Genomic DNA, 14,746 nt, shown 5'->3' with positions numbered 1-14,746 from the left:
CCTCTCCAGCTGGTTCCATACTGGCCAGCTCTATTTATGCAGGAACTCTGCATATGATTTCTCCGCCCCTTCACTGGGGAAGCTGACACTCCCTAAGGATTGTGGGATTGCCATTAGTCCCCAGCCAGTGGTAAGCAGGCAGGTTATAACAGGGACCCAATCTGCTGGGGTGTGACTGGTTGTGAGTCCTCCGGTTTGACTGGCAACAGGTTTTCCGGATGACTACCGGGAATTTGTATGGCATCCTGGGCAAATACCCTGAAGTGTTCCAGGAGAGCCTGGGCAGGATAAAAGAGGCCAAGGCGTGTATCTACATGGATCCTGATGCTCTACCCAAATTCTTTTGGGCAACGTCTGTTCCTTACGCATTGTTCACCAAGGTTTACACAGAACATCAGTGCCTGAAGGATCTGGGGATCATATGCCCTGTACAGTTTGCAGAGTGGGCTGCACCCGTGGTGCCCGTAATGAAACCACACAAATCTGCGGGGAATACAAGCTCATGGTAAACAGCACTTCAGTCCTGGACCGGTCCCAATGTCCAGAGTGGAAGTTTTATACGCAAGACTGGCTGGAAGATCTTCCTTTACGAAACTTGACATGAGGCTGCCTATTAACACATGGAGCTAGATCCAATGTCAAGGAAATGTGTGACTATAAACACCTATAAAGGGTTATTTGACTCCACCTGCCTTTCGTTTGGGATCTCATCTGTGCCGATGATTTTCTAACGACTAATGGAAAGTATCCTCCAGGGTCTGCCGAAGGAGGCCATCTATCTAGATGACATGCTCCACCGAAAGCCACTGACAAAGAGCACATGGACAACATACAGGAAGTTCTCGGGCAATTCTCCCAAGTGGGCACCCAGCTGAAGAGGAGCAGATGCGTGTGCTGAGCAAAAGTGGTGACTTACTTGGGATGCAGGGTGAAAAGGGATGGTACACACCCTGTGGAAGACAAAATTAGTGCCATAAAAGGAGTCCCACCTTCGGAGAACACCAGTGATCTCTGGTCATTTCCAGGCCTAGCAAAGTATTATGGATAGTTTATCTCCAACCTGGGTATTTTATTGGCTCCACTCCACATACTGCTGAAGAGGGGTTGGGATGCCTTACAGGATGAAGCATCCACCGGGGTGAAAAAGCATCACACTGCACAGGGCTAAACTGCTGGCTTTTAAAGCAGACCAAGGCAGGCCAGCAGCATGGTTCAATTCCCGTACCAGCCTCCCCAAACAGGTGCTGGAATGTGGCAACTAGGGACTTTTCACAGTAACTTCATTTGAAGCCTACTTATGACAATAAGCGATTTTCATTTCATTCTGACCCAGCTCAGTCGCTAATCCTAACGTGCAATGGCTGCCCTTATGGCACTTGTATGGTGTTGGCCCATAGATGGGGCGACGGCACGGAACTCCCTGTCGCTTTCGCCTCAAGAACCCTGGCGGACGCTGAATGACGGTATGTCCAAGTCGGGAAGGAGGTCTTGGCGGTGATATTTGATGAAGAAATTCCACCAATATGTCTATGGAAGGTATTTCTCCATTGTGACCAATCACAAGCCTTTGTTTGTCCTTTTAAGGGATGATATGAAGATCCCACCCATCCACACATTGCATCAGCCATTGAGTGCTTCTACTCGCCGCATGCGGGTATTAGTTTCAACATCGCCCACACGCAGATTGCCCACACCGACACTTAAATCTTCTACCATTGACCATGAGTTCCCCATCCCTCCCAGTGGCAGTAAAGTGGTAGCAACCCTTAATTTTATGGATCCCATGTCAGTGATGGCTACTCAGGTTCAAGCACGGATGCAGCGGAATCCTCAACTGACAAAACTCCATCACATGCTTTTAAATGGCGGATTGCAGGGCACCCCTCCAGAATCCCTATAGCCTCATGCCTGGAAAACCCCGGAGCTCAATGTGGAGGACAATGTCATACTGTGGGGAATACTTATAGTCATCCCACAGCAGGGTCAGGAGTCATTCCTGAAGGATCTACACAGTGGCAAGCCGGGAACCTCCCAAGTTAAAAATGCTGACCCACAACTACGTCTGGTGGCCCCCATCTATGGGGACATAGAGAGGATCGTTGCAGTTGTCCGGAGTGCCAAAGGTACCATAGTCTCCCGGCGACGGCCTCCTCTCATCCCTGGAATGGACTTCATAGGTATTATGACAACCTGGGCACATGCGTGGTCAATTCCAGCCCCACTCATCAGAACACGTGAATTAACCATTAATTCTTCTAAAAATTCCCAACGTCTTTGGCCTTTAGCTGCCCAATAATTACAGTCACCAGGTTTGTAAATGTAAACACGATTACTGTTCATTTATACCAAGAACTACCATGAAATATGCAATAAATACACTGGATAACAAAAAGCTAATACCTACTACCCTCTATCCACACACATAAGAGGGGCAGCACGGTAGCATGGTGGTTAGCATAAATGCTTCACAGCTCCAGGGTCCCAGGTTCGATTCCGGCTGGGTCACTGTCTGTGCGGAGTCTGCACGTCCTCCCCGTGTGTGCGTGGGTTTCCTCCAGGTGCTCCGGTTTCCTCCCACAGTCCAAAGATGTGCGGGTTAGGTGGATTGGCCATGCTAAATTGCCCGTAGTGTCCTAAAAAGTAAGGTTAATGGGTGGGGGGTTGTTGGGTTACGGGTATAGGGTGGATACGTGGGTTTGAGTAGGGTGATCATGGCTCGGCACAACATCGAGGGCCGAAGGGCCTGTTCTGTGCTGTACTGTTCTATGTTCTATAAGAAAGACAAACACAGAGAAGAGGAGGGAGTTGTAAAATAGTAAGGAAGAAATGAAAAATGAATGAAAATATCTTATTGTCACAAGTAGGCTTCAAATGAAGTTACTGTGAAAAGCCCCGAGTCGCCATATTCCGGCGTCGTTCGGGGAGGCCGGTACGGGAATTGAACTATGCTGCTTGCCTGCCTTGGTCTGCTTTAAAAGCCAGCTCTTTAGCCCTGTGCTAAACCAGCCACTTAGGGTCTGGTCAAAAGATAAGAGTCTTTGTCATAACCCTCACGGGGAATATGGGGAAACCATTGTCGATCTGCCGGTGGGACAAGTTGGGTATTCGCTTCCTAGGTAGGGTATGGAGGCCACCCAACGGGGGCTCTGGGGCTCATTAACCCATACAGGGTCTGGAGCTGATGGTTGTTCCAACGGGGACTATGATTTTGGAGAGTTACTGCCGTGGGCAGGGTAATGTACGCGGTTTAAAATGAATCCTGGTTTCACTACAGCTGGCTTCCTCGGTCACTAAACTGACCAAATGCAGGAAAATACAGAATCCTTCATTGCCACAGAGACAGAAATGTCAAACATTGCCTTATCCATTAGGGCCCTGTTCTGTCCTTCTTGCATCTGCAGTCCCCAGTCAGACTGATGGGTCCACATTGGTCCGCTAACAACACCACCTTGTATTTATGCAGTACCATTAACACAGTAGAATGTCCCAAGGCACTTCACAGACACATGAAAGAGATAGAATTTGACCACAAGCCACATTGAGGGAGTTCAGAATTCGTAACAAAAACTCTTTCAACGAGGTAGGTTTTAAAGAGCTTCTTAAACGAGGAATTAGAAAATTGAAGCGTTGTGGGTGGGCATTCCAGGCAGCTGAAGCAATGACCACCAATTTAGAGCAATGGAAATTGGGGGATGCATAAAAAACCAGCATTGGAAGTCAGAGATCTCATGGGGCTTGAGTTAGTTCAGCTGTTTCAATTTCAAAGCAGCTTGTTTCTGTTCTATTCATTTTCAGTTTGGCAATGACTAAATAGTTTTTATCTCCAATTTAACCCACAGGAAGAAAGCACCATGATATGTGTAAGAGCTGTGATTGAATCAACATTTTCCTTCTTTCCCATAGGCATCAACATTTTCTTTAACAATCGGTCTGCTGCTTTTCACTGTGTTGGAGATGGCCATCGCAGTTATCATTGCTTTCTATAACTACAAGAGCTTATATCATTTTCAGAACACTTACACCGTTCTGGTAAGAATAGTTTTTAGAGAGGGTGCAGGGGGGGGAGCACGGTCAAAAGAAAAAGTCAAACTTGTTGCCCGTAATGGGTCAGTTGGAAACAAATTGAAGGAGAAGTAATAGTTTTTAAAATTCAAGAAGAATTGAGAGCACAGTAATTGGTCCATCTGGTCCCTGCCAGAGACAGACGAGCCTCCACCCTCCCCTTCTCACTTCCGTCAACATATCTTTGTATTCCTTTCTCCCCCGTGTTTATCCAGCTTCTCCTTAAATAAATTGACACCATTCACCTCGACCTTTGCCCGTGGGAGTGGGTTCCACATCCTCCTCACTCGGGGGATAAAGAAATTTCTCCTGAATTTCCCATTGGATTTATTAATGACTCGCATATTAACAGCTCCCTAGTTCTAGTCTCGCCTAAACGTAGATCTGCCCTTTTTTCTTAAAGGCCTCTCTATCAGGTCATCCCTCAGTCTTCTCTTTTCTAGCCTGATCAATCTTTCTTGATTGGGATGAACTCTCAGTTCTGGTATCATTCAAGTAAATTTGGCAACTGACGAACCTGAGCTGAAAGGATATTCCGTTCCTTTTCTCCTCCTGATGCTGCTGATTGCAATCTAATAGGGTGTCTGCATCATTCATGATGCACGAGGCTACAGCAGTGTCAGGAGGCTTCATATCCTTTGCATGGCATTCAGTTCAAAACCTCCACAACTGCATGGAAACTATGAAAGGACCATGAGATGATTTTTATGCTCCCGCTTCTCATTTCCTGATCCTACCATAGATATAGACCATTGGCCTATTGCATCAGCATCATGTTTCTATGAGAAAAGTCTAACCCTTTTTGCCCTGTCCTGCTCTCCACCCTCTCTTGGTACACAGTTGGGGAGAGTTGCTCTGGAAGTCCTCAACATTAACTCTGGCCCCCATGAAGTCTCACGGCATCAGGTCAAACATGGAACAAGAAACCACCTCAGCTCATAAATCAATACTCTTCTGCGTTGAACATCACTTGGAAGATGCACTTAAGATAGCAAGGGCAGAGAATCAGTCTGGGTGGGGGACTTCAGTGCCTAATAGATAGGACCACTAATCACGGAGCTGGCTGTCTTGAAAGGTCCCTGCCAAACTGAGGCTGTGGGAGGTGATAAAGGAACCAACAAGAGTGATAATTGACTTGCCTTCATCAATCTACCTGTCTCAGATTTATCTGTCCATGACAGCATTGGTAGGAATGATCACTGATCACTGCACAGTCGTGGAGAGAAAATCCATCTTCACACCGAGAACCTCCAACCTGCTGTGTGATACTATCATCATACTAAATGGGGTAGATTCAGAACAGATCAGGCAATTCAGAATAGATCCAGCAGCTCAAAACGTTACTTTCATGAGATGCTATGGGCCACCAGAAGCAGCAGAATTGTGTTCAACCACAATTCATGACCTGGAATATCCAGCAAGCTACAATTTGTGTCAAATGAGGGTTCAGTGAAGAGTGCAGGAGCGCATGCCAGGAGCAGCACATACTACAACATACGAATGCCACATGTCATAGAAAGAGGAAAACAATCACACAACAAACAGATCAAATCAAATCTCTAATGTTACCACACCCATGAATGGTGGTGGATAACTAAATAACCAAACTAGAGGAGGAGGCTTCGCAAATATCCCCATCTGAATGGGAGCCTACCATACCAGTGCAAAAGACAAGGCAGAAGCTTTTACCAGAAGTGCTAAGTGGATGATCCATCTCAGCCTCCTCCTGAGGTCCTCAGCGTACAGATGCCAGTGTTCAGCCATTTCAATTCATTCTATGATATAATAATAATCTTTATTGTCACAAGTAGGCTTACATTAACACTGCAATGAAGTTACTGTGAAAATCACCTAGTCACCACGCCTGTCCGGGTACACGGTAGCACATGAGGATAGCACTGTGGCTTCACAGCGCCAGGGTCCCAGGTTCGATTCCCTGCTGGTTCACTGTCTGTGCGGAGTCTGCACGTTCTCCCCGTGTCTGCGTGGGTTTCCTCCGGGTGCTCCGGTTTCCTCCCACAGTCCAAAGATGTGCAGGTTAGGTGGATTGGCCATGATAAATTGCCCTTAGTGTCCAAAGGGTTAGGAGGGGTTATTGGGTTATGGTGATAAGGTGGAAGTGAGGGCTTAAGTGGGTGGTTGCATACTCGATGAGCCGAATTACCTCTTTCTGCACTGTATATGTACACAGAGTGAGGATTCAGAATGTTCAATCCACCCAACAGCACGTCTTTCGGGACTTGTGGGAGGAAACCGGAGCACCCGGAGGAAACCCACACAGACACAGGGAGAACATGCAGACTCCGCACAGACAGTGAGCTAAGCCGGGAATCGAACCCGGGACCCTGGCGCTGTGAAGCAACAGTGCTAACCACTGTGCTACCATGCCGATATTCAGAAATGGCTGAGGTTATTGGATACTGCAATGGTTATGGGCTCGAAAAGCATTCTGGCAATAATACTGACGATTGTGCTCCAGAAATTGCTGTACCCTTAGCCAAGCTGTCCCAGTACAGCCATAACATTGGGAGGGAGTTCCAGGATTTTGATTCAGCAACAGTGAAGGAAGGGTAATATATTTCCAAGTCAGGATGGTGAGTGACTTGGAGGGGAACCTCCAGGTGGAGGTGTTCCCGGGTATCTTCTGCTCTTGTCCTCTGGATGGTAATAGTTGTAGGTTTGGAAAGTTCTGCCGAAAGAGTTTCGGTGAGTTTCTGCCGTGCATCTTATAGGTGGTACACAGTGCTGCCACTGTTCTTCTGATATGGAAGGATTCACCAAATGGGCTGGATGGTGTTGAGCTTCTTGAGTGTTGTTGGAGCTGCGCTCATCCAGGCAAGTGGAGAGTCTCCCATCGCACTCCTGACTTGTGCCTTGGAGATGGTGGACAGGCTTTGGGGAGTCAGATGACTGGGTCCAGTTCAGTTCCTAGTCAATTGTAACCCCCTCGATGTTGGTAGTGTGGGATTCAGCGATGGTAATGCCATTGAATGTCAACAGGAAATGGTTAGATCGTCTTTTGTTGGAGATGGTCATTACCTGGCACTTGTATGGCAAGAATATTACTTGCCACTTATCAGCCCAAGCATGGATATCGTCTAGGTTTAGCTACATTTGGACATGGTCTGTTTCAGTATCTGAAGCATTGCGAATGGTACTGAACATTGTGCAAAGCGAGCATCACAGGAACAAGAGTGGGCTGTCCAGCCCCTTGAGCCTGTCCCACCATTTAATGAGATCATGGCTGAACTTCATATACCTGCCATTGGCCCATATCCCTTAATATCTGCTCAACAAAAATCTATCCCTCTGATCCCACATCTCACCTTATTATGGAAGAAAGGCCATTGATGAAGCAGCTGAAGATGGTTGGGCCTAGGACAACCCCAGAGAAACTCCTGCAGTGAAGTCCTGAGCTGAGATGATGGGTGGCACGGTAAGCGCAGTGGTTAGCACTGTGGTTTCACTGCGACAGGGACCAGGGTTCGATTCCCGGCTTGGGTCACTGTCTGTGCGGAGTCTGCACATTCTCCCCGTGTCAGCGTGGGTTTCCTCCGGGTGCTCCGGTTTCCTCCCACAGTCCAAAGACGTGCTTTTAGGTGAATTGTACATTATGAACTCTCACTCTGTGTACCCGAACAGGCGCCGGAATGTGGCGACAAGGGGATTTTCACAGTAACTTCATTGCAGTGTTAAGCCTTCTTGTGACACTAATAAAGATTATTATTATTATTGACCTCCAACCACCACAATCCCCTGATTCCCATTGACTCCAGGTTTGCCAGAGCTCCATGATGCCACATTCACTCTTGATGTGAAGAGCATTTACTCTCACTTCTTCAAGTAGTATTGTTGGTATATTGTCAGGGCTTTTTCAGTGTTCCTTCATTCCTTGGTATCGCGTGGAATGAATCGAAATGGATGAAGACCGACATCTGTGCTGTTGGGGACCTCCAGAGGAGACCGAGATGGATCATCCACTCGGCCGTTCTGCTGAAGATTGTTGCAAATGCTCAAGTTTGGGGTCCTCCATCATTGATAATGGGGATATGTGTGGAGCCTCCTCCTCCAGTGAGTTGTTTAACTGTCCACCACCATTCATGGCTGGATGTGACAGGACTGCAGAGCTTAGATCTGATGTATATCTGGTAGAATCGCTTCGCTCTGTCTATTACTTGCTGTACACAAGTGGTCCCATGTTGTGGCTTCACCAGATTAACACCTCATTGTTTAGGTATGTCTGATGTTGCTCCTGATATGTTCTCCTGCACTCTTCAGTGAACCAGGGTTGATCCCTGGCTTGGTGGTAATGGTAGAGTGGGGTATGTGCTGGGCCATGAGGTTACAGATTGTGGCTGAATACAATTCTGCTGCTGCTGATGGCCCACAGCTCCTCATTGATGCCCAGTCTTGAGTTGCTAGAGCTGTTCAAAGTCTATCCCATTTACCACGGTGGGAGAGCCACACAACACGATGAAGGGTATCCTCAATGTAAAGGTGGGATTTTGTCTCCACAATGACTGTGCGATGGTCACTCCTACCGACACTGTCACGGACAGATACATCTGCAGCAGGCACATTGGTAAGGATGAGGTCAACTATGCTTTTCCCTCTTGTTGGTTCCCTCATCACCTGCTGCAGTCCCAGTCTGGCAGCTATTGCCCTTTAGGACCCGACCAGCTCGGTCTGTGGTGGTATTACCAAACCCTTCTTGGTGATGGACATTGAAGTCCATCACCTGGGGCTGGTTTAGCTCACTGGGCTAAATCGCTGGCTTTGAAAGCATACCAAGGCAGACCAGCAGCACGGTTCGATTCCCGTACCAGCCTCCCCGGACAGGCGCCGGAATGTGGCGACTAGGGGCTTTTCACAGTAACTTCATTGAAGCCTACTCGTGACAATTAGCGATTTTCATTTAATTTCAAGTCTCCACCCAGAGCATATTCCGTGGCCTAGCCATGCTCAGTGGTGTTCAGCATGGGGGAGCACTGATTTATCAGCTGATTGTGGGCGGTACATGATAATCAGCAGGAGCTTTCCTTACTCATGTTTAACCTGAAGCCATGAGACTTCATGGGGTCCAGAGTCGATGTTGAGCAACTCCCTCCCGACTGTACACCACTGTTGAGTCTGTTCTGTCGATGAGACAGGACATACCCAGGAATGGTGATATGGTGTCTGGGACATTGTGAGGTATGATTCTGTGAGTATGATTATGTCAGACAGTTGCTTGACCAGTCTGTGAGACAGCTCTCCCAGCTTTGGCACAAGCCCCCAGGTGTTAGTAAGGAGGACTTTGCAGGGTCGGCTGGGCTGGGTTTGACGTTGTTTCCGGTGCCTGGTTCGATACCGGGTGGTCCGTCCGGTTTCATTCCTTTTTGCTTTCTTTATAGCAGTTGGAAACAGTGTGGCTTGCTAGGCCAGTTCCGAGTTCGCAATGCTGTGGGTCTGGAGTTACATGTCGGCCAGGCCAGATAAGGATGGCAGCTTTCCTTCTCTAAAAAGGACATTAGCGAACCAGATGGGTTTTAGGACAATTGTCAATAGTTCCATGGTCACCATTAGATTTTTAATTCCAGGCGTTTTATTGAATTTAAAATCCACGATCTGCCATGGTCGGATTCAAACCCAGGTCCCCGAAGCATCTCTGGATTACTCATCCAGCGAAAGTGCCACTGTCTCCCTATTTTCAGCAAAGTGATGGCAGGTGCGATTCAGCGGCATTTCCTCAGCAATAACTGACTCTCAGTTTGGGTTCCGCCATGGTAACCAGTCCCTGATTACTGTTCAGCCTTTGTCGAACGAAACATGGATAAAAGAGCTGAACGAGGGACGGTCAGAGTAACTGCCCTTGACATCAAGGCAGCGTTTGACTGAGTGCGGCACCAAGGAGCCCAAGCAAAATTTGCCAATTGTTGAAATTATACCTAACACAAAGAAAGATGGTTGTGGTTGATGGAGGCCAATTATCTCAGTTCTAGGACTTCGCTGCAAGAGGCCCTCAGGGTAGTGTCAAAGGCCCAACCATCTTGAGGTATTTCATCAATGACCTTCCCTTCATTTGGAGGTCAGAAGTGGGAATGTAGGTTGATGATTTCACAGTGCTCAGTTCCATAACTCCACAGATGATAAAGTAGTTTGCGTAAGTTTGCAACAAGACCTGGACAACATTCAGGCTTAAGCACAGAAGTTGCAAGTAATATTTGCACCACACAAGTGGCAGGAAATTGCATCTCCAACAAGAGAGAACCATTTCCTGTATTCAGTTGCCCTTTCAAAAGTTACGATTGAATCTGCTTCCACCCGCCCCTTTTCATGCGGCACATTCCAGATCACAAGTCGCTGCAAAAATAATTTCTCATTTCCCCCTCTGGATCTTCTGCCAAACATCTGAGATCAGAGTCTTCTAGTTACCAATCTTCCTGCATTGGAAAACAACTCTTTATTTACTCCAGTGGAACTTCTCATGATTTTGAATGGCTCTATTGAATCTCCTGTGAGAATCTGTAACCGGGGGTGGGTAAACAAAAATGACCAAATTTACCAAAGATCCCCCTAATGAATTACCAACAAAGATTTCACTTTGCAACTTTTGTTTTGTGTTGAATCAGAATCAATGTAAATTGAACATGAATTAACAGGCACATCCCAATCACTACAAACAATAAACTACACCTGGAATACAACACATACAGTCCACCCTGCCTGTGTAATCCCAGTTTCAGGCACGCAAATATTCCAAGCAGAATTCCAGCTCCTTTCGTTCAAGGACTCAGCTGATTCTCCACAAGCACCAGCCAACTGTTTTCTTTCCTCTTTGTCTACTCCTCTGTGTGCGACACAGCCTCAATATTTTGACTTGCTGGTGGTACTGATCAAGAGTCCCCAGGTCTCATGGACCAGCTCTTTTTTATAATCCAAAAATTCTAACTGATCCTTTTACTATCGGAACAAATTCTTGAGTCATTTTCAAACATTTTTTACAAGCCAAAATATTTTAAAATAATTCTAAATAGTCTGTACAGGTACTGCTTCCTGGTCAAAGGCCATCACACTCCACTTAACATTCTCTACTCCAAGACTAAAGCCAGCTTCTCCTGCCTCTCAGGCACCCATCCCCTGTGGATCCAAGCCAAGGAGCGACTAATCCGATACTGCACACTTTACACCGTCAAAGTTATTCCCCGTGTTGTCTTTGAAGCACTTTTGAGGTTTTATCTAACTGATGTGATCAGGTATCAGATGAATTGGAATCAGTCCTTCTTTAAGGATGAAAATCATGCCTGATGGTGTTTTGTTTTCTCTTTTAACAGCATGACGTCATTGCAAAGCATCCGACTCATTCCGGTTGAGTGTAGAGTGCAGCTGAGGAGCAAAGTTTGCTTGTTCCTGAACATACGTTTGAGAAATTGTACAGGATTTGTTCTGGAACAGTGAGGCAGAAAGCTCGTTTTCTGTAGCACACATAGAACACTGGTGCACAAATGAGTAGTAAATTGTTCTGGGTCCGAAACAGACTGGTCAAAGATTCAAAGATACCTCTGCTTTCTGAATGGTTCAGGATCTTTTCCTGTTCAGTATTTGCAGCGTTTTTTTCATAAGCTTTTTTCTAAACATTTGCAACTGGAGAATTCCTACCATGTTGCGTTTTCGAGCTGGGGAGGTCTGGATCAAAATGTAAATCTTCAGGTTTTTGCCAATTAAACTAGATACGAAAAGATGGCACATTGAAAAGGAAAAATAAATCACCGCTTCCTGAGTGACGGTCGCTTCGCTCACACGGGAGGCTTACCCGAGAGTCTGACTGGATGTTCAAGGTGTTGCGGCGATTCTTGCATGGTACTGTTTCTCTCATGTAAGGTAGCTGCAATGTGGAAAATGAAGAAATGAGCAAAACATCTTCTGAACAGTGACAACTGCAGAAAACAATACGCATTGAATCAGTTGAGCACCAGCCTTTCACTGTTGCTAAGTCACCCACAAGAGTACAATCCGCAAATTAATTTTTCTACCCAGGTTGGCTTTTATAGCATGATCATTTATGCCCAGTTTGGTGTTGGAGCATGAGCATTTATCACAACAGTATATTATCCATATGACAAATGGATTTCTCCATTTCACACCAGCTCCTAATTTCTGCACTTTCTTTTTAATGTTGTAATGGTTCCAATTTCAATAAATCTTGACCTGGTAATGGAATTCAACCTCGTGGATTTCAAATCTTACAATCTCTGGGCACAGCGAGACAGGAAAAGAGTCAAGAACATTTAACACACAGTTCATGTCATCTGAACACCCTCAAGAACTCTTGTCTCAAATCCAGAGATGTGACGTACCATCTGATTCATAACACAATCACAAGAAATTCTATCCATGATTTTAACAGCAATGTCAAGCTTATGCCAGTCAAAATTGATGCGCGCTTATGTTAATCAAACAGCTCAATTCGCCACCAACTCATAAATGCACCTGTTTATTTATTTAAGACATTCACAACATACATTGTATCTATAAAAGGTGTACACAGTTATCAATCTACAAACAGCGTTCACAATCTATATTTACAAATGGTGCTCATAGCCTGTCATCTACAAACGGTCTTCACAGTCTGGTATCTAGAGGAGGTGATCACTGTCCAGTATCTACAGGAGGTGTTCGCAGTCATAGTCTGGTATCTATAGAACGTGTTCATGGACTTGTATCTATAGGAGGTGTTTACAAAAAGTGTCCAAAATCCGATATCTGCGGAAAGTGTTCACAGTCCGGTATCTATAGGTGTTCACAGTCTGGTATTTAAAGGAGGTGTTCACAGACTGGTATCGATAGGAGGTGTTCACAGACTGGTATCGATAGGTGTTCACACTCTGTTATCGATAGGAGGTATTCACACTCTGGTATCTATAGGAGGTGTTCACAGTCTGATATCTATAGGTGTTCACAGTCTGGTTTCTATAGGAGGTGTTCACAGTCTGGTATCTATAGGATGTGTTCACACTGGCATCTGTAGGAGGTGTTCACAGTCTGGTATCTATAGGAGGTGTTCACAGTCTGATATCTATAGGAGGTGTTGTCGTATTTTTCTTCAGTATTTACAAACGAGAGGGGCCATATTGTTGGAGAGGACAGCGTGAAGCAGACTGATAAGCTTGAGGAGATACTTGTCAGGAAGGAAGATGTGTTGCGCGTTTTGAAAAACTTGAGATAGACAAGTCCCCCGGGCCTGACGGGATATATCCAAGGATTCTATGGGAAGCAAGAAATGAAATTGCAGAGCCGTTGGCAATGATCTTTTCGTCCTCGCTGTCAACAGGGGTGGTACCAGAGGATTGGAGAGTGGCGAATGTCGTGCCCCTGTTCAAAAAAGGGAATAGGGATAACCCTGGGAATTACAGGCCAGTTAATCTTACTTCGGTGGTAGGCAAAGTAATGGAAAGGGTACTGAGGGATAGGATTTCTGAGCATCTGGAAAGGCATTGCTTGATTAGGGATAGTCAGCACGGATTTGTGAGGGGTAGGTCTTGCCTTACAAGTCTTATTGAATTCTTTGAGGAGGTGACCAAGCATGTGGATGAAGGTAAAGCAGTGGATGTAGTGTACATGGATTTTAGTAAGGCATTTGATAAGGTTCCCCATGGTAGGCTTATGCAGAAAGTAAGGAGGCATGGGATAGTGGGAAATTTGGCCAGTTGGATAACAAACTGGCTAACCGATAGAAGACAGAGAGTTGTGGTGGATGGCAAATATTCAGCCTGGAGCCCAGTTATCAGTGGTGTACCGCAGGGATCAGTTCTGGGTCCTCTGCTGTTTGTGATTTTCATTAACGACTTGGATGAGGGAGTTGAAGGGTGGGTCAGTAAATTTGCAGATGATACGAAGATTGGTGGAGTTGTGGATAGTGAGGAGGGCTGTTGTCGGCTTCAAAGAGACATAGATAGAATGCAGAGCTGGGCTGAGAAGTGGCAGATGGAGTTTAACCCTGACAAGTGTGAGGTTGTCCATTTTGGAAGGACAAATCTGAATGCGGAATACAGGGTTAACGGTAGGGTTCTTGGCAATGTGGAGGAGCAGAGAGATCTTGGGGTCTATGTTCATAGTTCTTTGAAAGTTGCCACTCAAGTGGATAGAGCTGTGAAGAAGGCCTATGGTGTGCTAGCGTTCATTAGCAGAGGGATTGAATTTAAGAGCCGTGAGGTGATGATGCAGCTGTACAAAACCTTGGTCAGGCCACATTTGGAGTACTGTGTGCAGTTCTGGTCACCTCATTTTAGGAAGGATGTGGAAGCTTTGGAAAAGGTGCAAAGGAGATTTACCAGGATGTTGCCTGGAATGGAGAGTAGGTCATACGAGGAAAGGTTGAGGGTGCTAGGCCTTTTCTCATTAGAACGGAGAAGGATGAGGGGCGACTTGATAGAGGTTTATAAGATGATCAGGGGAATAGATAGAGTAGACAGTCAGAGACTTTTTCCCCGGGTGGAACACACCATTACAAGGGGACATAAATTTAAGATAAATGGTGGAAGATATAGAGGGGATGTCAGAGGTAGGTTCTTTACCCAGAGAGTAGTGGGGGCATGGAATGCACTGCCTGTGGTAGTAGTTGAGTCGGAAAATTTATGGACCTTCAAGCGGCTATTGGATAGGTACTTGGATTAGGGTAGAATAAGGGAGTGTAGGTTAACTTCTT

General features: G+C 46.1%; 1 protein-coding gene across 1 annotated transcript in view; it reads left to right on the top strand.

Annotated features, from left to right (window-relative positions):
* LOC119967902 (membrane-spanning 4-domains subfamily A member 18-like) overlaps positions 1 to 12,261 on the top strand; it is a 49,032-nt gene extending 36,771 nt beyond the window's left edge. The window contains exons 8-9 of the mRNA XM_038800999.1: positions 3,904 to 4,029; positions 11,376 to 12,261. Of these exons, the coding sequence (XP_038656927.1) occupies positions 3,904 to 4,029; positions 11,376 to 11,414 (165 nt within the window). The 3' untranslated portion in view covers positions 11,415 to 12,261. The remainder of the gene's footprint in view (positions 1 to 3,903; positions 4,030 to 11,375) is intronic.
* Positions 12,262 to 14,746: the final 2,485 nt, after the last annotated feature.

Source organism: Scyliorhinus canicula, chromosome 6 (assembly GCF_902713615.1).
Source record: "Scyliorhinus canicula chromosome 6, sScyCan1.1, whole genome shotgun sequence".
Lineage (NCBI taxonomy): Eukaryota > Metazoa > Chordata > Chondrichthyes > Carcharhiniformes > Scyliorhinidae > Scyliorhinus > Scyliorhinus canicula.
This window is presented reverse-complemented; position numbering and strand designations above follow the sequence as displayed.